Genomic DNA, 22,219 nt, shown 5'->3' with positions numbered 1-22,219 from the left:
GGCACACAGTAATGCCCTAACGAGGCCATTTTTTTTTTTGTCATGGACCAATATTCTGTTCCCTGGGCCACCTGGCAGACTAGATACTCCAAGAGTAACTCCGTCGGCCCCTTCCCTTCCTCAGCTGTTGGCCGCCTCCTAGCAGCTGAAGGGTTCCTAGGCCAGGGGGGTCTCACCTCCTTGCAAGCCTGGATCGCGATGAACTCAGCAAAGATCTTCTTGGCTTTGGCTGCCATCTTGGACTGTGATTTGACCTTCTTGAAGTCTTCGCAAGCGAGCCAGAACTCCAGGTTCTCCTCACTGAACTCGGTGCGAAGGAAGGCCTGGAACACTTCTAAGCCATCTGTGAGGGGAAGACCAGGCCAGAGTGTGAGGCGGTCTGTCTTGCCTACCCTTAGCACCCCACAATGCACCCCCCCTCCAAGAGCCTTTGAGGGGAACGTGCTGGGAACTTAGCACGAATCCCTCCCGCCCAGAGAGCAGTGGAGACCCTGGATACAGCCCTAGCCCTGTGAATGTCTTCTTGGGGCCTTAGCCTGGTTTTCCCCCTATCTACACCCCAGTGTCCTCCTCTGTAAAATAAAGATTATCAATCCCATCTCCTGGAGCCCTGGGAGGATCCAAGGACCCCAAAGGAGGCAGGCACACTTGGCCCAGGGTGAGCCCTCAGTACACAGAAATGTTTGCCCTTGTTCTGAGAATATGGTCTGAGCACACAGGTCCCAACGGCCTTTGGTAGGCAGGGCCAGCGCCCACAGGCAGGGAGGGGTTGGCAGGAGCCAACCCAGAGGCTAAACTAAGGGCTTTCGTGTGCGCTCCTGTGTGCCCTCGTCCCACAACTCTCTGGGACGTGGAGACAGTCAAGGCACTTCTTTCTGGTGGCTACTCTCTAAGGCTCAGCTCCGGGAAGAGGGGTGGGGGTGGGGTGAGAAGGCAGACCAGAGTGGCTGACCCTACTCACATTTATGAAGCAGCAACTTTTCCAGGGACTCGCTCCACTTGAGGGCTTCCTCCGAGGTAGGCCTGAAGGTGAGGGTAGGAACGCATAAGGATGGTCGGTGGGCAGGGCGGCTAACTCTCCCTTCAGCCCCCACCACTGCTGCCTGGCCTTCTCCCCAGAACAGCAGCTTCTGGGAAGGGTTGCTTGCTGGACACCAGGTTCCCCCCCAACGACACCTTCTGTCCCTTCTAGCGGGATCCAGGAGACAAAGCCCCTTCCCCAACCCCACTGCCCGGTCCTACCCTTCAAAAGTCAGCGTTCGCCAAAGTCCCAGCATGCACAGGGTACCTACTTGAAGGACTTGGTTGTCTTGTCTGTCTTGCTGGCTGGCTGGGCCCCGGGAGATTCGTTCCGCCGCCTGAAGATGGCCAGCTTATTCTTCATGTCCTTGGCTCTGGGGGCAGAAGCAGAGAACGGGGTTGATCAGCTTGGTCCGCACAACCCCTGCAGACTTGGGGTGCAGGAGGAGCCCATGGGCTGGTGCGAGGGGCACCTACTCCTTCATGGTGTGCCGCCTCTGTAGGTTCCCATTGCGAGTGAGGTACATGCCTCGCAGCATCTCTGAAGAGTCCCCCCCCACCTTGAGACTCAGGATGGTGTGAACTGAGCGGCCTCTGGCTCCTGCCTCCCGCCGGTTTCCTAGGCTTTCGAGGGTAAATGTGCACCGCAGAGAGCTGGAGCAGCGCCGTGCGCGCGAGCTCTCTGTCTCTGGAATCCTGGCCGGATGACTGGACTTCAGGCTCAAGCCCCGGCTGGGACTCAGACAGGCGGAGCCAGGAAATGGGAGGGACCAGAGGGGGGCAGCAGAGAAAACCAGCCCCGCTGGCCAACCCTGAGAGGCAGCGTGAAAGGGGCATGTGTTTGCAAAGGACAGCCCCTGGGGCCAGCCCCCGGCAGAAAGCCAGGCCCAGTTATTTGTGACCCACCTCCCTTGTTACCATGGCAACGGGGGGGGGGGCAAGTCAGCAAATTGCTGGGCAGGAAGGAGGGAGGGAAGGAGGCTCTGCCCACCAGGGTGGCAGGACTAGCTATTTTTAGCCAAAAACCATTTTTAGCCAGGCTGCTCCTCCCAGAGGCAGATTTTAGCCTTCGGGAAGCTATTGGTGACAAAAGGGTTAAAGACCCCTTGTTCTGTTTCACACCCCTAGTCTGTGATCTCCTGCCAGCTCCTGTAAGCTCACTGCTATCAGACTGGGCAGCCCGTTATTATTATACAAGAGGCCCCAAAAGTTTTAGTAGTTCTAAGTTTGAAGAACCTAAAGTGTAAACGCTATAAACTTGTGTGTGTGTTTGGGGGGGGGGGGTCATTGGATGGTTTACTTAATTTCTACATATTTAGTTTTGTGATTGAATAATCTTTTTTTTTTTTTTTCATTTTTGGTCTCTGCAATTCTGGCAAAGTCAAGGAAACTTAAAGAACTTTCTAGATAGTTTGTGGCGTTTCTCTTTCTGAAGCTACCCAAGCCTAAGCGCGCCTCTGAGATCACGTGTGGTGCTATACCTGGCCTCTGAGATCACGTGTGGTGCTATACCTGGTAGCGGCTGGCAGCTCAGCTCTGGAGACTGAGTCAAACCCAAGCTCCCCCAGTCTGCGGATTCAGCCCCCTTAACCAATCCGGAGGTCAAGCTTCCTGCTTGTCTAAGAAGGGCCATACTCCTGTTACCTGCTGGGGTGTTCAGGTCTCTGGGGTGGGGCGGGCATACAGTGCCAGGCACAAAGGCGTTGGGACCTAAGAAGCTGCTGTCACACCTGTCCTGGGGTTCAGGAACAGCTGCCCAGAGACGCCCCCACCCCATCACGGCTGCAGTAGTTTCTAAGCCAAGGAGTCCGGAAACCAGTGGCTCTCTGGGTCAGGATAGGAGCCCCAAAGCAGACTAGCCTCCCATCCTGGCTCCCATTCCTTTGCTATGGAGGCTGGACAAGTTAACTCCCTTCTTCCTAAGTCTGTTTCCTTTTGTAAAATGAGGATGTGGCACATAGAAAGGCTATGCAAGGGTTAGTAAGATCACCTATGCAACGCTTATAGAGTCCAGCACAGTGAACACGGGGTAAGTAAGATCACCTATGCAACGCTTATAGAGTCCAGCACAGTGAACACGGGGTAAGTAAGATCACCTATGCAACGCTTATAGAGTCCAGCACAATGAACACGGGCCACTGCGCCCCAATCAGATGCTAAGAGAACTGTCTAAGCTTTGAAGAATGTGAACTCCAGACGTTCAAAAGATGATGCCCACTTTTAAAGACAGCCACAGAGTGCGGGTCTGAAGCAGTTCCAGAACTCAGACACCCAGCCTTCACCACCACCTACTGCTCTCCTAGTGCCACCGGCAGCAGCTCTGACATTGTATGGATACCTCCTCCTTCCTGTCCCCATCCGCCCAAACTGCGGCTAAATGGGGAGTGTCCGCTCAGAGGGTGGCTGCTTGTGCATGTCACTGCCTCAGGCTGCAGTCTGAGAGAAGCCCACTGTTGTGGATAAAACAGCAGAGGGCAGGAAAGCTGGAGAAAATGGGCTCCTAGACCAGTGGGCTCCAGCCCAGGTCTGAGCTAGGGAAGAGGGTCACTAAAGGCGTCACGCCCAGGGAAGACACCTCTCCACTTCCCCCAGCTCCAATCCTTTCTTATCTGTTACTGACCCTGGAGGCAAAGGTTCCCTCCCTCTGGGGGAATGTGTTCCTACTATGAGGCGTGCCCCCACAGACTTCTCCCTGTAAATCTACTCCTCCGGAGCCTCAAGACTGAAAGTTTGAGGAAACCTAATGAGAGCATCGCCTATCCCTCACAACCCAGAGACCTCATTAACTGGCACCAGAAATAAACCTTCACAAGGGTAGGGAGCCTGGGCTGGGCTGGCCAGAAAAACTTGCAGAGAGCATGGCATAGTGTAGCTAGGCCAGCAGCGCCCCCTTCTGGCCATGCCTGAGATTGTTAGCTTTCAGGAAGTCCAGAGAATTGTCAGTTCAGCTCTTTGTATGCCAAGGACTTTTGTAAATCACTGCTTGGCTCAGAGGCTAGGCTGGGCCAGGGATACTTAGTTCCTGCCTAGCTCTGAGAAAATAAAACTTTCAAGATCCTGATGATTTATCCTGAGTCTTCAATATCTCACTGCTCCTTAGTATCTGTCTGGGGCTGTGGGTGGGGCTGGAGTGCAACCCTTACTTCTCCCAAGTCTGGGGGTAGAAGAGAAGGATGTCAGGAGACAATCAGGATCGTCCCAACCTACATGTTTTTGCTCTTTCTCTTCCGGGAAGCTTCATCACATTCTGCGAGGTCAGTCCCACTCATCTGCAGAGAGAACAGAGATACAATGTTGTCTGGGTACCCAGGGCATGAGGCTCCAGCAAGCAGCCCAGTGATCCCCAGTGCGCCATCTCTGGCAGAGCTCCCAGATCAAGCAGTCGGCTTCTTCCTGGTGTGTGGGGAGAATCAGAGGGACAGTTGTCACTGGGAACAGAGGATCACATCAGACGCCCTGGCTGGCAGGTGAACAGGGGTCCAGACAGACTTCTGCTCTGTGATGCGGCTGGTCACTGCCTCTGTATGATTCTCCACACCTCAGTTTCCACAACCAAGATCCTGATGGCTAACTCAGGACTCAGGGTCTAAGGAGACGGAGAGCACCCCCTTGCCTTAAAGCATTCCAGGGCTCCCTAGTGCATCTTGGGATAGCATCCAAAACACCACACGGCAGCAGAGAATCTATCATAGGGCCTGAGGGCTCCCTAGTGCATCTTGGGATAGCATCCAAAACACCACACGGCAGCAGAGAATCTATCATAGGGCCTGGTACGACCAGTTGCCATGTCGTCAGTTGATTGCCAGGCCAGCACCTGTTCTGGAAGCCCCCTCCTCTGCCCCAGCCCAGCAGAGTGTTTGCTGATGTCCTTGGTGACTCTCCTTCTTAGGACATAGCTTAAGATACTGTAGCCAAGCAGCTCTGATGCCTCTGTCCTCAGGAAGCCTCTCATGCCCTCGTTATCTCTTTTATGGTCCCCACCACACCCAAAATGGCTTGTCTGAGCCCTCCCTTGCTGGGCTCTGAGTTTCCCATCGGAAGCCTCAGACTGACTGGTTACCTTCATATGGTCAGTGGGGTAGGAGCACACATTTGTCAGATAAATGCATCCAAGAAGGTGCAGCCTGGGACACTGCATCTAGGAGTCCTCACTGCTGGATCCAGAGCCTCCAGTTTCATTCCTGTGACCCACCCCAGCCTGCGGAGTCTATACCCCCAGCTCTCTGACTTTGGCAGACTGTACCTCCTGTGTGAGAGGCCCTCCCTCTTGTAGCCTCCATCTCCTCGAAGACTCACACCCTTCATCTAGCTTCTGTCTCATTAATCCTAGAAAGTCCATAAGTAGTAAATAGAGGCTCATTTGCCACTTGCCCAAAGAGCCCTAACCATTTAAGTGACAGAATCTGCCTATGTAAATCAAGAGACTGTCCACCAGAGGTCGCAGCACTCAAGTGCCAAAATGGCACAAGGTGAATGTTTCCAAGAAAAGACTCTGCAAAGACTGCCTCCTTCCTGAATATCAGCTGCCACACCAGAGCGTGGAAACGTGTGTGTGTGTGTGTGTGTGTGTGTGTGTGTGTGTGTGTGTGTGTGTGTGTGTGTGTGTGTGTGTGCGCGCGCGCGCGCNGTGTGTGTGTGTGTGTGTGCGCGCGCGCGCGCGCATGCATGTGCATGTGCGTGTACACCCAGGAGTACAAACCATGTGTGGAGCCAGTCCCAGCATATGCATGTGCTGTGTCTACCAACTCAGAAGACGTTATTTTTTGTTTGTTTGTTTCGGTAACAGCAGATGCCTAGGGTGGGTTACCAGCCCAAACGGGCAGAAGATTGACCAGGATGAAGTGTGGGTCCCCAGTCATGGACATCTCAGCACCCAAGGTGCCCTCAACACTTGGCCGACCCTGCCGTGCCTGTGACCCACAGAGACACAGGCTGTAGCTGAGCTAGCCTACCTCAGCAGTGCTCGGAGCCCCCACCCGTGGGAAAGGACCCACAGAGCTGGGTTTCCTCTCATTCTAACCTCGGCTTCCGCACTTTATCAGCCCCACACAATGGGCCTGGGGACCACTCCCACCAACCACCACCCCACCCCCCAATCTCTACCCAGCTGGGAAATGGGCTCTTCCTTCCACTACTGGGGGTGGGGTGGGGTGGGGTCATCTTCAGGAGGGACCAGTCCTAGCGGGAAGCTCTGACCCTGGCTCTCAGCTTTCAGGCACCTAAGAAACCTCAGCAAAAAAGGGGACAGGGGCCTGCAACCAGGAAGAAAGACCAAAAACTGAGCCAGAAGACAGGACCTTCCTGGACCCTACTGCCTCTTCAGGATCCACACTGGCTGCAGCCTTGGGTCTTTGGAGGTGCCAGCATGACCCCCAAGATCCTCCTCCTTCAGCTGCAACAAGGCTGTCCAGGGACCAGCTGGCAAAGGGGCAGCTTCTTCTACCCATCCCTACCCCTCCTCCATGACCCTGCCCTGCTGCAGGCTGAAGTGAGCCCGGAGTCACTGGCCCTCCGTGAACTCTGGCAGGGATCCCTGGGGCCTGCCTGGCCTCACCCTGCCACCTCTGGGACTGAGAGCTCGCAGTCTCCCGGAATAATAACTATAATTCTTATTGTCATTACCACTATAATTACAGTCGTGATTAAGAGTGTGGCTTCTAAACAGCCTGGATTTGAATCCTAGCTCAGTCCCATATTAGCTAATTGACCTTAGCTGTGTTCCATCTGCTTGCCACATCTGCTTCCTTCATTGGTAAAATGAGGGCTCAAACTGGACCCTACCTCACAGGGCTGCTGTGAGCCAACAGACGCATAAGGGGTGGTTGTCAACATCCATCAGCCACTGCAAGGACCATGTACTAGGCCCTGCGCTAAAGTCTGTAGACATGGATGATCCCAGGTAGCCCTCACATTTGCTACTATTTTTTCCCCGGCTTGCAGCTGGGGAAACTGAGGCCCGGAGCAGTGTAACTTGCCTGGGCTCCTTGAACTGGTAAGATGCAGAGAATTTGGTGTCTGGCCTCAAAGGCCAATGGGATTTGAGGTCTCCCCTACGAGCAGGACCCCAGCTTGCTTCCCTTCTTGGTCCTGGTCTGACTCCTGGGTCATCTGGCCATGTGTAGCTGTCCAACTAGGTCCTGCGTGACCATGTGGCAACAGTGGTCTGTGCACTAAATTTATTTAGGCATAGGGAATTTGAATGTAGGAAATACCTTTAGGATTCTTTTTGAAAATAGAAGCCTAGAAAGTGTTACTAGCCTGGAGACCAGGGGTATCTTAGAGTCCTTTTATCTGACCTTTTGTTTTGTGACCTTGGCCGGGACAACCATGACAACCCTGCAATGGGGCAGAAAGGAAGTGCAGCCAGGAGAGGGCCATCACTTGTGTTTCCTCAATGTCAAAGAATGCCAGACAAGGTTGAAGTGTGTAAGTCTTAGGCTCACACACAGTGAGGCTCCTCTAGAGAGCATCCACTGAGCGGGGTCTCCAGGGATCTGGCAGCAGGGGGCGCCATGAGCTGCATTGGCTCCACACCCAGAGAGCCTCGTGGTTCCCCAACTCCCTGGACCTCCGTGAGCACCTGTGAAGGCACCAAGTCCAAGCAGGAAGTCTATACGGTGTGCGTGGTTCTAAGACTCACAGTGGACTCTGCTCAGGACACAAGGGCAGGATGTCAGCACGGGGCAGAGAGCACAAGGTGACTGCCACCCTGTCGCAGGTAGCCTGTGCTCAGAGAGCCACACAGCTTGGCCACACAGCAGCACAGCAGCTCTGCTTGGCCTTCCTGGCTCTCACATCATTACAAGATCACTGTGCTATACTCCGAGCTTTTTAAGCTCTCTGATCTAGAGCTCTCTATATGGAATGACTTCCCAGTCCTATCTGACAAAGGGGAAGCTGGCGCTCCAAGAAGTGACTTGACGGAGGTCGGGGAGGAGGCAGAGCTGGGCCTGGAATGGGTCTACCTGTCTCTACAGCTGATGACTTCACCCTCTCTCCTTCACCTCAGGAGCCAGGCCCAAACCGAGAGGGTAGGAGAGTCATGAGGAGAACACACAGGCCTCTCCCTCTGTCAGGCTCCTTTCAGCATGGGATTGAGGGGCGTGGGGGGTTGGGGGGGGGAAGGGCGGGTGTCCAAGGTGGTAGCTTCAGCCTGTTGCACTTGAAAAGCTGAGGCAGGAGAATGGTCATGAGTTCAAGGTCAGTTAAACAATGGGTTCTGACATCCTACCACGGAAAATGAACTGGCAATGCTGTGGGGTTAGGAAGGTCAGAACAGTGCCTGCCTCCACTTCTGCCATCTCAGCAACATGATAAGCGCCCATGGAGAACCCAGTGGGAACTGAGTGGCAGGTCTTGTCTTAAGCTCCTGTATCAACCTACTTGAGCCTTCCAGCATGCTCTGAAACTAGAGTAGTTCCCATAACCACACCACAGAGGACAGAGGCTTGGAGAAGGGAAGGGCTTACCCAAGGCCCTCTGCGAGTGAGGGATGATATTAGATGAGGGGCTTGGTGAGTCTGATCTTGCCTTGGATGGGTTTCTGACCGAAGCCGGAGGCTGGAAGGGGAAAGGATGATGACCTATTCAGAGCCTGGAGAGTGGAAGCCACATGCTCTAGAGTGGCCCACACATACTAGGAACAGCCTCTGGGGGCCCTGGTAGCTCAGTTACTCAAGCCTGAGAAATGAAGTGTTAAGGAGGAAGTGACAGTGGGGACCAGACCGGGGACAACACAAAGCTGAGGCGGGAGGGACCTGGTACAGACCTGCTAGGCTCCCGGGTGGGGCATCTGTCCTTAGGAACTGGGGTCACGGACGGAGGGACGAGTTGGAATGCATGCGTGAATGTGTGTTAATGTCCCTGCATATAAATATTAGTGTTGGAGCAAGGATGGTGGAAGAAACAGAACCAGAAGGGTGGGGTTTAGTGGAGGCAGGCTGTGGAGACCTGAAGTGAGTGGTCCTCGAGAGAAGGGGAGCTAGGTCTAACTGTTGTGGCTGTAGCAGCTGCCTCAAGGACTGGCCTAAGTGGTAATGGTGGCAGTCAAGTTCAGGCTGCCGGTGTCATAATCTTCAGAGCATTTTTTAAACTGCAGGGTCTGGGTTCGAGCCCTAGAAATTCTGGTTCTAGAGAGCTGGGCTGGGGATGAGAAGTCACAGGGTGGGACCATACCCTGGGAGTTTACAGATAAGTAAGCAGAGCCACCGGCAGGCCCTGGGGCGGGGCGGGGGGGGGGGTGTAGTCCTTGTGTCCAGACCCAAAGCAGTTCACAGTCTATCTGGCCTGACCAACTTCCTGCAGAGAGTGTCTTCCAGAATACCAGGTCTGTAGTATTGCCGGTGGTTACGAAGCTGCAAAGGCTTGGAGACCATGTCCCAACATGGCAGCTAAGTAAGCTGGGATCTATTAGTGATGTCTGCCATGGATTTGGCTAGGGAGCGGCAGTAAATATGTTCTGGGTCTATGTTCTATATTTTGCTCTAAGCTTACTCTCCATTTATCCTAAATGTATTTGACCTTCCAGGTCTCGCCATGGGCATCTTTTTCTAGGTTTCCTGGAAGTCCCAGGGTCTCTCCTAAACTTTGTGTCTCTGAGCACCTCCTCACCTCACACAGTTGTCATAACAACCCCTCTAGCCTTGAGGATGCACTTCAGTGTAAGAGCAGAAGCAGGGCTCCCTGAGGGCTTCTTCCAAAGTGTGCTGTCAATCATGTCCTCGGGCCCCAGGCTCTTCCAGTTCATCCCCACCCACTCAGGGAAGGAAAGCAAGTCCCCGAGGAGCTGGTGACTCACTCATGGCCACACAATAGGTAAGGGATAGAACTTAAGCCCAAATTGGCTTAAAGGCCACGGTGTGGTTTGTTCTGCTAGGCTAAGTCCCCAGCCCACACATAAAACCCTTTCTTGCTCCTCCCTAGCTGAGATCAGCCCCACTGCTCCTGTCGCCTCTGCTGTGGTACTGAACACAGGGCCTGGCACAAGGCAGAAAACCCATAAACCTTGATTTGCATGTTTATAAACATTTGTGCAAGGCAAACAGCAGAGCCCTTATGGGGTCTGGTCTTGGAGTCAGACTCTAATTCTGGTCCAGACGCTTGTAAACTGTGTGATCGATTTGGGTCAAGTTCTAGAACTTCTCTGGGGCTCAGATTTCTCATCTGTGAAATGGGCACAAAATGCTCTCTAAAGCTACGGGGCAGATTCATGTGTTGATGGGAACTGCTTAGACAGGACTTACATATGCTGGTTTTGTTGTTAGCTAGTAGATTTCTAGTCTGGCCAGGTCTGGACCAGATGTAAATTGTAATATGCTGGGGTGGGGAAGCGGGGTGTAGAGATCAGATGGCAAGCCTGGGCTGGGTGCCAGGCCCTGTCTTCTCCCTTGTTGACATAAGGTCTCTTTCATTGTTTGGTGCTTCTGGTACCTCTGAGTTTCTGGGGCCTCTCACATCCCTGCCCCCACATCTTGCCTTAAGAGTACTCAGATTATGGAGGTGTCTGACCTTATCTGGCTTTATGTGGGCTCTGGGGAAGCAAGCTCTGGTCTTCACACTTGCCTGGCAAGTGCCCTGTCCACCAAGCCACCTCTTCAGTCCTGCAAGGCTCTGCTTTTCCAGTCACTATCTCGGACCTTTTAAACCCAAACGCTCAATGCTCTGAGCTAAACCACACCTTCTCTGCCTTCGGCATAGGTTAATGGAGCCAGGAGAACACAACATCTGGTCGTGTGGGTTCTCCTTCATGGCACCTTGAGGCCTCAGTTTTGTCTTCTATCAAATGGGCAGAAGGTTCATTGGGAAGTCTCTCAAGGAGCAAGGGTGGAACAGGGAAGTGTGGTTCCTTCCTGCAGCCACTATAACTGCCCTCTGAATCTCACGGACCTGCCCTCCAACCGTCCCCCGACCCCGACCCCGTTTCTCTTCTTACCTTCCTGTGTCCCGTGAAGAACAGGGAAAGGTGGTGCATGGAGCCTCCATTACGACCCAGTTCTTTTTTGAGGGTGCGGGGTGAAGGGATAGCCCAGGTGGATGTGGCGCCCTCACCATCAGAGCAGTGTAGGGTGGTGTCAGAGGCAAAGCAGGGCCCCCGGGACTCCTGCAGCAGGCTGCCCTCGCTGTGCGTCCGGCGCCGCAGCGAGTTCTGCACACGCAAGGAGAAGCCGCCCTCGGCGCCTTGGCCAGTCTCAATCAGGCTGCTGCGCTTGGCCTCGCTATGATCCCCGTAGTTGTCATCGCTGGTGTCATCCTCCTCATCTTCCTCCCCTTCTTCCCCCTCCTCTCCCTCTTCTGCATCCTCATCCTCACCAGAGCTGCCTCCGTGGGCCCCATCCTGCTGGCTGTAGGCACTATCCAGGCGGACCTCGGGGATCACAAAGTTAGGTCTGGAGGCTGGCGGTACAGCACCAGTGGCGGCTGGTGGCTCCCCAGGGCTGATGTTCTGCTCAGCAAGAGCCTTTTCTGGCGGGGAGCCTAGGCTGGGGGGTGACTCCTGAGACGGTAGACGTTTCTGGACGGAGGCAGAGGATTCTGGGATAACAGGGGGCTCTTGACTGAGCAGAGGGTCCTGGCTAGTAGATTCTTGACCAGCAGCAAGGCCCTGGCAAGATGGGAGTTCTGTGGTCGGAGAGGATCCCGATCCCTGGCCTGGTGGGGAGTCCTTGCTTGCTGAGGTTTCTGGGCTTTGAGAGGGCTTAGGGCAGGTTGCTATGTCTTCACTGGGTGGAGATTCTGGGCCAGGAGCAGCTTCTTGGCCTGAGGAGTCCTTCCTGGGTGGGAGGTCTTGTCCTGGAGGAAGCTCCTGGCTGGGAGAGGGGTCTTTGCTGGGAGGGAGGTCTTGTCCTGGAGGAAGCTCCTGGATGGGAGAGGGGTCTTTGCTGGGAGGGAGGTCTTGTCCTGGAGGAAGCTCCTGGCTGGGAGAGGGGTCTTTGCTGGGAGGGAGGTCTGGTCCTGCAGGAGGCTCCTGACTGGGAGAGGGATCCTTGCTGGGTGCGGAGTCCTCAGCACCTGGCCCCTTCCCCTCGACCAGGGGCATCTCCTTCTCATCTGCCTCTGTCTCAAACATCTGCAGCACAAAGAGGAAGAAAAGGCTCAGAGAAACAGCGCTGGAGAGATCTGCTGGTTTGTGGGGACCACAGAAGCCCAGACTCCCTAGCTCGCTCGGCCTGGGAAGTCCTCATTTCCCTGTGTGTGTAAAGGACACCAGGAGTTCTCTGCCTTCATGAACCTGAACCAAACACCGCGCTGGAACTGCCAGCATGTGGAACAGTCCTGAATCTCGTCAGAGGGTCACTTCACCAGAACCAGCGACTAAGACAAGAATCCAAGTGGATCAGTTAAACAAGAATTCACTCTAAATGTGGAGCATGTATTTGAAAGCCATCAACTGAATGACACCAGAGCTTTCAAATGTTGCTCGACATCTGCTCAACATCTGGGATGATCAGGTGTCAGCGGCACATGCAACCTCACTGAGGGGTTATCCACCTAGTGTGAGAACCTCAGAAATTTAAAAAAAAAAAAATGAATGAATGGATGAATGGTGGAAAAAGCAAGAACAGCATTATTTCCTGCCTCGTACACAATGGAAGGAGTCCTGGGGCTTCTTACTGGGTTCTGACAGTAAAATTCATTTGCAAAGAAAGACAACACCCTCTAACAGGAGTGTAAGATGCTGCAGTCTCAGAGGAAGTCGTGTTTGGAGCACATAGAGAACATCATATCTGACTGTCCCCAGTGCTGCAGGAAGAAGCAGGCCTCAGGCCTGGGTGAGGCTTAGCTGTACGCAAGAGTTTGGAATGCCCCGCTAGTGCCCTGCAAAGCTTCAGCACGTGGGAAAGTATGCCCCGTGCACACTGGTGCAGAGCCCAAACACAAGGTACCCAGCAGCGGAGCTCTGACTTTTGCCATAGAGAGCATAATGGCCGTTTGATAGACAAGGACACTCAGCTCCCAGAGCAATGTCCTAACTACTTATTTTATTGTCCACCTAAAGGCCGTGCCTGAAGGTGGTGAGCACAGTGGAGCTCTAGCTAGGCCTCTCCCCTGGGAGTGGAGTGAGCCATCTGTGGTTCCTGACAGCTTCAGGATGCTGCACACACAGGACAGAGGTCACACTGATACCTGGGAGCCACGGAGCGGATGTGAAAGTACTCTGTGGGAAGAGCCCCCGTCTAGGAGTATGAAGACAGAAACGTCCTACCAGGCAGAGAAAGTAGGAGCCAGCCGAGGACAATGAGATGACCTGGCCCCAGTCAGGGGAGACACTCTGAAGATGTGGTTCCCAGGCCAAAGACGGGCACTAGTGATTCCTCATAGCTTCTATTCCCAGAGAGTCCTGGAGCCAGCCATGACTGAGATGGCTACTCAGGGGCCCCTCAGAACCCAAGGCATCAGTCATCCTAAATCCCCACAGCTTAGACCTCAACCTATGGTTCTCAACCTGTGGGTCTTGACCCCCCCTTGGGATCAAAAGATCCTCTCATAGGGTCTCGCCTAAGAGCATGACAAAACATATTTCCAGTGTTCCTAGGAACTGAGATATCTGTCCTGTATCTGTCTTTGGGAAGGATGCTCACACCTGGGACTGTATTACAGCCTAGGAGTATGGCGATGGTCTGTGCAGGGTTAAATGATGGATCTAGAGGGAAATTCTGAGCTCAAGAGCATCCCTACAGAGCTGCACAACAGACAGGATTAAAGTTTACCTCTGTGATGGCAAGCCTCCTACTCCAGACTGGGAAGAAGAAACTCGGGGCCTGACCTTCATCCTCTCCAGGCTGTTCCGGGGTAGAAAGGGAGATCCTCCAGGAACAGATAGAACCCTAAACCCTGAGGAGTCTGAGCAGTGAGCCTCAATGACCGGTCAAAGCTACCTCGTACGATTCGGAGGCTAGGCTGGGGCCAGGGCCCAAATCTGACTCCATTCTTTGTAAATCTGCTTCTGATCTTAACCTGAGTACCAAACCCATCACCAATCCCAGCCTGAGTACCACACACATCACCAAATTCTAATCCTGAGTTCAAAACCCATTATCAAATCTCAGCCTGAGAACCAAACCTTTCGTCACCTGTCTGCCAGGCAGTATCTGCATCAGAAAGCAAATTCCCCTGAAGCAAGCTCATGGCACCCCACATTCACACACACACACTCACACACACACACACACACACACACACACACACACACCCTTCTGCCCTAACCAGACCTCCATCTGCCTCTTACTGTCCTGGGAAAAGATGGAAGGAAACAGTGCCGCAGGGTGCCCTTGGGGCCTAGCACAGAGTGACACAGGGGACTCAAGTGAATGTCTCCTTTCCTGGGGGCCTAGGGGAAGGGCCTGGACCTGTCCCACAGGTGCCTATTGGCAGAGCCTATCCTATCCCCTTAGGGAAAGTGGGGCAGCAAACCCCAAACCAGAAATGCAAGTCAGCCTGCCTCAGCCCTAGTCTGGGGCCAAGCCAAACAAAACCAGGAGGGGAAGTGCTGCTGCGCAGAAGGGGTGCCTGTCCCCAGAGGCCCTACCAGGAGGGATCATCAGGAAGTCACTGGAGCTGACGGGCTTTCAGACAGCCTAGTGGGTATGGGCTCCAATGCCCCTTCAGACTCTGGCTTTGGTACAATGGGGCCCACTTTTTGGCTGTGCTACTCAACCTTGCCTTTTCTCCAGCTGTGCCTAGGGAGGACACATGGAACTCACAGGCTCTGGTTAGGGTCTTCCCAGGGCCTAGCTCAGGAGACATACTAATACAACTTATTAGGGGTCTCATTCCAGAGATGGGGAGCAGAGGCCCGAGGTCTTGAGACAATTACCTAAGAAAGCTGAGGCTCATGCAGTATTGACACCCCTGCCTCCTGTCCCAGGTATCACACATACTTGGTGGTGGTGGGGATGGGGGGGGGACGGTGGCAACTACAAGGGTAGAGGGAGACACGTGTCTAGAAAGAAAGGGAGCAGGTTGTGAGTAAGCCTACACAAAGTCAATGCTTTGCAGACAGGGCCTAGAACTCCTCATTCTATGCCACCCTCCCAGGCAAGATCTCTGGGTACTGTGACCACTGTGGGCAGGTTTGGTCAGGCCAGTGTTCCTGGGAGACCTAGCTGGGATGGTAGCGCCTTGGGGGGCATATTCTGGGAAACCTGAGAACCCCCCCAGAAGTGTGGAATGGCAGGAGGGGGATACAAAGAGAGGAAAAGGGAGAGGGGATTCATGGCAGGGTGGATTGTCCTGAGAATGACATGGGCATAGATAGGTGTCTGTGTAGTCCATATCCTTCTAAGAACCAGCTCTGGCCATGCTGGGAGGACATGGGGGCAGGGCAGCTCCATTCATCTTTCATACACCCCGGAGGACAGCAGGGAACAAGGACGTAGGCCTCGATGAAGAAATAAAGCAGAGGCTAGACAAGTGAAGGAAGTGCAGGTAGTGGGGAAAGACACAATTGGAAGGTGCTGCTACAGCCTGGGCTGATAAGAACCCACCCAGGGTGCCCCAGGGATGCTAGCCTGCTCCGACAGGGCATTAGGTCCCAGTCATAACAAGCGGTTGCTCCTTGAGAGTGTTCATATCCCTCCAGGTCCGTATCCCCCGCAAGTCCATATCCTTCTAAGTCTGTAACTCTCCAGGTCCGCATCGCCCCCCCTCCCCCCCCCATCTATCATTTCTTTGGCGAGGCTGGAGCAGGGTTAATTCTGTCCTTGTCTCGCCTGCTAGCAGCCACAGGAAATGAGCCAGGCCCTCTAAATGGAGCCATTGCCCGGGGCCTAATCAAATCCTCTCTCAGATGCAATCCAGAGCTTGGATCGGGCTGGGGAAGGGTGGTATCGACGATGCCCAGAAGCACCTGCTCACACCAGCTGTGGCTGCTGACCTCAGACGCCCACCAGCTACTGGGCAAAGGCGTAGTCTCGGGCTGCTGGGAGAGACCTGCCCGGTACCCTACAGGCACCGACATCCCTGCTGACCCCACAGGCAACCTGGGGTTCTCGTGCTGCTGATTCACAGAGGCTACCAGATGTCGGGCACAGCGTATGCCCTCAAAAACCACTTCCTGCTCCGCGAGTGGGGTGCTGGTATTTGCCTCTGTCTCGGGCTGGCCCTCACATAGGTCAGGCTATTTCAGAAAGAGTACTGGTTGTCAAGCCAGAAGACTGAAACTATAGTCGTTAGTTTCGTACATGAGATCTCTGGCTACCTGCTTTTATCCACAATGGTACAGAGAGGCCAGGAAAGTGATTGTGGAGCTGGGAACTTGTTCAAGCCTGGGAGAGGCCCTCAGAACTCTCGCCAGGCTGTGGACCCCCAGGCTTCACTTTTGTACTGGGCTTTGGGTCCACTGGGTCTCCAGCTTCCAGATCTCTGGCTCAACACTGACTTCCACCGACCTCAGACACTCAACCCAAACCCAGTTTCCCCATCCAGCCTCAGCCAGCTCCTCTAGGACTGGCTTTTACACTCTGAGCCTACAGCCCCAAATGCTGCTTCTGCCACCAGCTCAGTCCTCTGCACCATCGTCTTCCAGACCCCAGTTCATCAGCCTGGTCACAAAGTCTGGGAGAATAGTGACATGCTCTCACATGCTAGAAAAAATAAATGAGCTATCATGTATCTGGAACTCAATACTGTGTGGCAATGTAAGCAGCCAATGCATAGTAACTATGACTATTCCTAACATTGCTGGGCTTGGAACTTGCCCAAAGATTTCCTCTGACTGAACCCTGTTCTGCTCCATCATAGGCCACTCTGCCTGTCCATCAGGATCTGCTTCAGGTCCTTCCTCTTAGCCCTGCACACCCCTCATGTGCCATCCACCGCCGGTCCAGAGCACCCTCTGCATTTTCAGGCCACCCTTTTCCCGAGGCTAGATTCTATCGGTTGCTTTTACCCAAGCCTTACAGAACTCTGCAGCCAAACACTGTCCCGGGCTCACTGGACACAGCTGTACTTTCAGAGTGGAAGAGAAGAAAAGACCAAGACATCACTTGAAAAAGGATAAGATCAACACCAGCCACCACCCTCTGTGTAAAGGAGCGCTGTATCCTGCTCGAGGAGAAGTGGGGTACTGGGAGGTCCTTGTTGAAGAAGTGGGGTACTGGGAGGTCCTTGTTGAAGCCACAGAGGGCAGGGCAGGTTCAGTCAGAGGAGGACCAAGCAACATACGTAAGAAGCTTGAGGGAGGGCACGTGGCATACAGCTCAGGTAGAGTTGGAGGTCACTTTCTGGATATCCATCAAGCTCCCAGCTTCATGTGCCCCAGACTGGATGCATTCTGAGTTCCTTACTCCTCTGAGCCCCTGTATGGTGTCGCTACCAGTTGCTCAAGCCAAATCTTGTACATTATTCTCTCATCTGAATCTCTCACTATCACCCCGGATCCCTCATCGCACCTCACGCAACTCTCTGGCAGGGGACAGATGGCAGAGCAGAACACTGTACCTTCGACTCAGTTCCCAAAACTGGGCTAGAAAACAAAACATATTGATTTTCCTTTTCTTAAAGAACCTTTCTACTCTCTCTGCATCTGTACCACAGTGTTAACCCTCATCCATCTGTACCACCCTTATCCAAATGGTGTGGGGTTCCCAGTGGCAGATCCTTCTGGCTAGTCTCTGTGCCATGCTGGAAAAACCGTCTTATGGAAGTATGACTTACCACTTCTCTGTGGTAACTCTCCCATGACCCCACAGTGCCTCTCCAAATCCAAACTCAGCCCCAGAAGACCCTATAGGCTTCCATTAGATCCCCACTGGAAGGTCCTCGATACAGGGCTCCAGGCATCTATGACAGAGCCTGGCCTTCACTTTCCTAGTGGTCAGGCATTGTCCCTCCTTCACTTATCAAGACCAGGCCCTCCCTGGCTTATTCCCAATCCCCCATCTTCTAGAGTAACTCAGAAAATGCTTACAGAACCCAACCCTGTGCCAGGCATCAGAGCCAAACAGCAGCAAGATCCACCCCTGCCCTGGAGGTGCCAGCTCTGTGGAGGAGAGACTGGGATGAAGAACCTGGCCAACTTCTCCCCACCCCAGCCCTGCCCTAGGGGCTGTGGGAGCTGAGGCAGCAAGAAAGATAGGAGAGGTGTATGGAGGAGGAGATGGGGCAGGCAAAGAACTGGGGACTCCGAGATGCGGCTGGAGACAGTGCTGCACTTGGATGGGGCACGGGTCTGTGTGTGCTGAGGAGTCCCAGCCTAGCTCTGAAAGCAGCATTCGGCTCATGGGACCATGTTCTAGTGTCGCTAGCCCCTTTTCCTTCTTCTACTCATTTTGCTTTTTGACCTTTTGCAAATTACTTGGCCTCTGAGTTTGTTTATTTTCAGAATGGGGCCAGTGGTCCTGACCTCCTAGGGTTGCTGGAAGTGATTAAAATATAAGCCAAGGTAGGTCATGGTGTCTGGTGAGCATCTGAGCTCTATTAATAATTCCCAATCCCACCGTAGCCAGCCGGATCCATTCCTGGTATCTCTACGGCCACCTTTCTGACCCCTCCAGAGCTAAGTGGACACTGTTTTCAGGGGTAAGACTCTAGTTCCTGCACATCACCAGTGCCCTGAGCGGTCTCCAACTGCAGCAGTCTCCTGCCCCAGTCCATCCCACTTCCATCCTCTCGGTCGAGCTGGATAGGCGGAGACTGACCTGATCCTTCACCTGTGTTTCTCCCCCCCAGAGACCTGGCACCTCCAGGGCAGGGGTGGATCTTGCTGGTCTTTGGCACTAGTGCCTGGCACAAGCTTTGGCATGTGGCTAGGCTCCGGAGGCCTTTGCTGAGTAACTCTGAGGGGTGAGGGTAGAAAGTGAGACAGGGCTCCAAACTCATGAGCCAAAGCAGAGCCACAAAGACCTAGAGGCCTAGAGCCTTGGGCCCTGCAGCCAGGGCATCTGAAGAATTAAGGGTCTCAGAAGGACACAAAGGAAAAGGACCTGAGGTGCTCACGTGTATACCATGACATACAGACACCAACACACACACCTACACACACACATACAGACACCAACACGCGCACACACACACACACACACACATACAAACACCAACACACACACACACACACATACAGACACCAACACACACACACATACACACACACAGACACCAACACACACACACACACACACACACCTTCGATGCCTTCTCTTTCTGTTACCCCATCATGGTCCTTCCTGCCCTCTTTTGTTTCCTTTCTTCCTTCTCTTCCTTCCAAGGATGCTTCCCTAGTGCCCCTGGAACAGGTATTGTACGGGGCAATAGTGAGTTATGTCACAGGCAAGGGTCTGCCCTTGCTCCAAGTGACTGGTCCGAGAAGGGCCGGAGTCTGAGCCACATACTGAGAAGCTCTCCTGAACCACGGCCTTCCCAGGGCCCACTCCAAATAAGGCTAGCCTGCCCCAGCCTACTCTAAGTTCGTCAACCAGGATGAAAACGCTCTGCCATGCTGAGAAGACCCCGGGGAAGAACACCAACAACACCGTGGCCGTGAGGCTGGCAACTGAGATGGGGCGGGGAGGTTGGCGTGGATGCCCATCTCCTAGTCATATGCTGAAGTCCTATGCTGTGCTACAGGAGGGTACATGGAGGCAGAGCCTGGGGCACAGCAGTGTGTGGCATGCAGTGGTGCCCTCTGCTCACAGGAGGGCATCATGGTCCAGAGCTAAACCACATCTCACTAGTGAACAGGGACCACTCCGAGAGCCAGGAATGACGGGGCAGCAGGTCATCGTGGTGAGGAGGTGGGACAAATCAGGGTTCAAATCCCCCTTGCACTCCTTCTACAATCAGTGCTCGTGTGGGACCGTTTTAAAGGCTGGGGCTGCCTTGGGTGTGAAGCATCGTGACTCAAAAGCCAAGTCCCCACATCCCGGCAGTGCTTGGAGACGATCCGCGTGAAGCACGGCCGCGGGGCATGGGCCTGACTCAGCACGGGTGCTCAGTAAGCACCCACAAATCCTGCAGAGTCCTGCTCTTTGTCCTATCGGGATCATCAGTATCAGCATCACTGACAGGCCAGCTCGTGCCCCTGCATCTAGTTCTGAGAAAGAGCCCTTAACATATTCTGACCCTTCTAACAGCCTAGAAAAGGAATGCTTGCAGCTACTTAGATCAAAGCAGGAAACAGAGGCCTGTACCGAAGGCCCAGAATCACAGGAGGGGACCAGTCTCCACACCCTGGCTTTCTCCTTGGTTCTGTCATTTGAGTTCCCTGTGAGACCTAGGCCAAGTCACTCCTCTGCTGGGTACCGCTCTCCCAGGATGTCTGTCTGCTCTAAGCAAATCAGATCTTGGCCTGAGGCCTCTGTGAGGGCTGAAGGAAGGAGGGGCAGATCTGTCCACTTTCCAGGACACCTGCTTTATCTGTCTGCATTGCTCTGCTACCTCTAGGGCCTGCAGCACCGGGGGCTTTGGTGAGCAATACCAGAGGCAACAGAAGGCCTGGAATGCACAACTGGACATCAGCCTCATCTGCAGCCCTCCAGTTGAACGGTCACCCTGACAGTCCCTCAGGCACACCTGCTCACACGGTTGAGTCCCAACACGTGCCCCACCTCTGGGAGGGGTGATGCAGGGCTGGGTTGGGTTGGGTCTGCTGCAAACTCATCTCCTAGCTACGCCTGTCATGAGACTCTTGCTCCCAGAGTCCCACAGAAATCCGAGCAAATCATTCTGTTTTAAAGCCTCCAAGCCCCTAGAGGCAGCTAAATCTGCTGATGCTCAAGTGCTCCACACGAAATGGTGTGTGCGCTTTCCCACAGACAGCACCACTAACGCGGCTCCTCTTCCCCAGCGCCACAGCCCCGCAGCCAGCCCAATCTATTTACAGTACTGCAGACGCACAGGTTCTCTGGCGCTCTACACCTGAGCTCACAATGCTGCTGCTCCTGTGCTCCAGCGACAGGAACGCCCGCACCTCCCCGTCAACCTGAGCAGCTGCCTCCGTCCTTCCAAAGCTCAACCCACCCTGTCACAGGTCTGCATTTGGTCCTGACTTCTGACAGGGTGACAATGTCCCACAGTAAGAAAGGACAGTCTCTTTGATATGTTGAGCATCCCCTCCGGGAAGATGAATCTGGACTTCTGCATCATGCTGTGCGGAAAAATCTGTTGCAGATGGGTTTCAGGCTTAAAAATGAAACATACAGTGAGTAAAAGTTCAGAAGATCCACCACAGCTGCGGGGTTCGGGTCTGCAGAGTCAGCCAACCACAGGTCAAAAATTCAAATAAAAATTTTTTTTCATAGGGAAAACTTATAGACTTTTCTTCTGTGTCATCCCCAGGATGATATTGTATAACAACAATTTCTAATAAATAAAACCTACTGATATCTACACAGATTGGGTAACTGATGGCATCTGACCCTAATAGCACCCAAGGATTCACATTGTTTTAGGTTTTATTTATATTTAATTTTCTGAATGTGTACATGTGTGTGGTGTAAGCCTGTGCATGGGGGGGGGGCACACATGGATTTGAGTGAACAGTCACACGTGGGTGTGTGGAGGGCCAAAGTTGACACCGTTCGAATCTTCTCAGTTGCTCTCTACTTGATCTATCAAGGTATGGTCTCTCTCTGAACTTGGAGCTTATTTAAAAAAAAAAAAAAAAAAAAAAGTTAACAGATTGGATTGTATTTAAATTGAGAACCCCTTTTCTTCAAATATTCCCTTATAATAATAATCATAATCATCATCATAATAATAATAACAACAACAACAATAATAATATCCCAGGCCGGGGAATATATTCTCAGTGTGTTTAGCCAATAAAGAACACACATCCAGAATAATTCTTTTAAGCTCCCACAAACCTGTAGGGAGGGGAGAAATATCCAATAGGAAAGAGAGGAAAAGGCTTGAAAGGGCGGGCACTTTGCCAGTGGGTTTTCCAAATGGTTATCCAAATGATGAATTAGCATATGTAAAGGCTCACAACCTAATGAGTCATCAAGGAAATGTAAATTTAAAACAATTAGATATCACCACATCTGATACCTGATACTGACAGCCTTGCTGAGCACAGGGGGCAACATACTGCCACACGTGGCCTGAAAGCGGATGTACTGATGTCACTTTGGGAAATTGTGATGGCGTCTACTCAGGCTAATTATACACTGCGCTATGAGTCAGTTATTGCAAACTGGAGGTATATCTAAGAAAGACGGATGCACTTCAAAAGACGTGTTCAAGGAGGTCCCTGCAAAACTAT

General features: G+C 53.2%; 1 protein-coding gene across 7 annotated transcripts in view; it reads right to left on the bottom strand.

Moving 5' to 3' along the window:
- The window catches only part of Rgs3 (regulator of G protein signaling 3), a 120,865-nt gene that overhangs the window by 1,768 nt on the left and 96,878 nt on the right, over nucleotides 1-22,219 (bottom strand). For 5 of the 7 annotated variants that reach the window (XM_029539783.1, XM_021200053.1, XM_021200057.1 and 2 more), the window contains 5 exons: nucleotides 10,952-12,085; nucleotides 4,228-4,289; nucleotides 1,293-1,394; nucleotides 962-1,023; nucleotides 177-343 (listed from right to left, as the gene is read on the bottom strand). In XM_029539783.1, the coding sequence (XP_029395643.1) occupies nucleotides 177-343; nucleotides 962-1,023; nucleotides 1,293-1,394; nucleotides 4,228-4,289; nucleotides 10,952-12,085 (1,527 nt within the window). Of the gene's footprint in view, nucleotides 1-176; nucleotides 344-961; nucleotides 1,024-1,292; nucleotides 1,395-1,497; nucleotides 1,746-4,227; nucleotides 4,290-10,951; nucleotides 12,086-22,219 lie in introns of those variants that run through there. The other 2 variants (XM_021200061.2, XM_021200062.2) reach the window with 2 other exon arrangements.

This window comes from Mus pahari, chromosome 6 (genome assembly GCF_900095145.1).
Source record: "Mus pahari chromosome 6, PAHARI_EIJ_v1.1, whole genome shotgun sequence".
NCBI classification, from domain to species: domain Eukaryota; kingdom Metazoa; phylum Chordata; class Mammalia; order Rodentia; family Muridae; genus Mus; species Mus pahari.
Note: the sequence above shows the minus strand (reverse complement) of the source record. Positions and strands in the feature narration are given on the sequence as shown.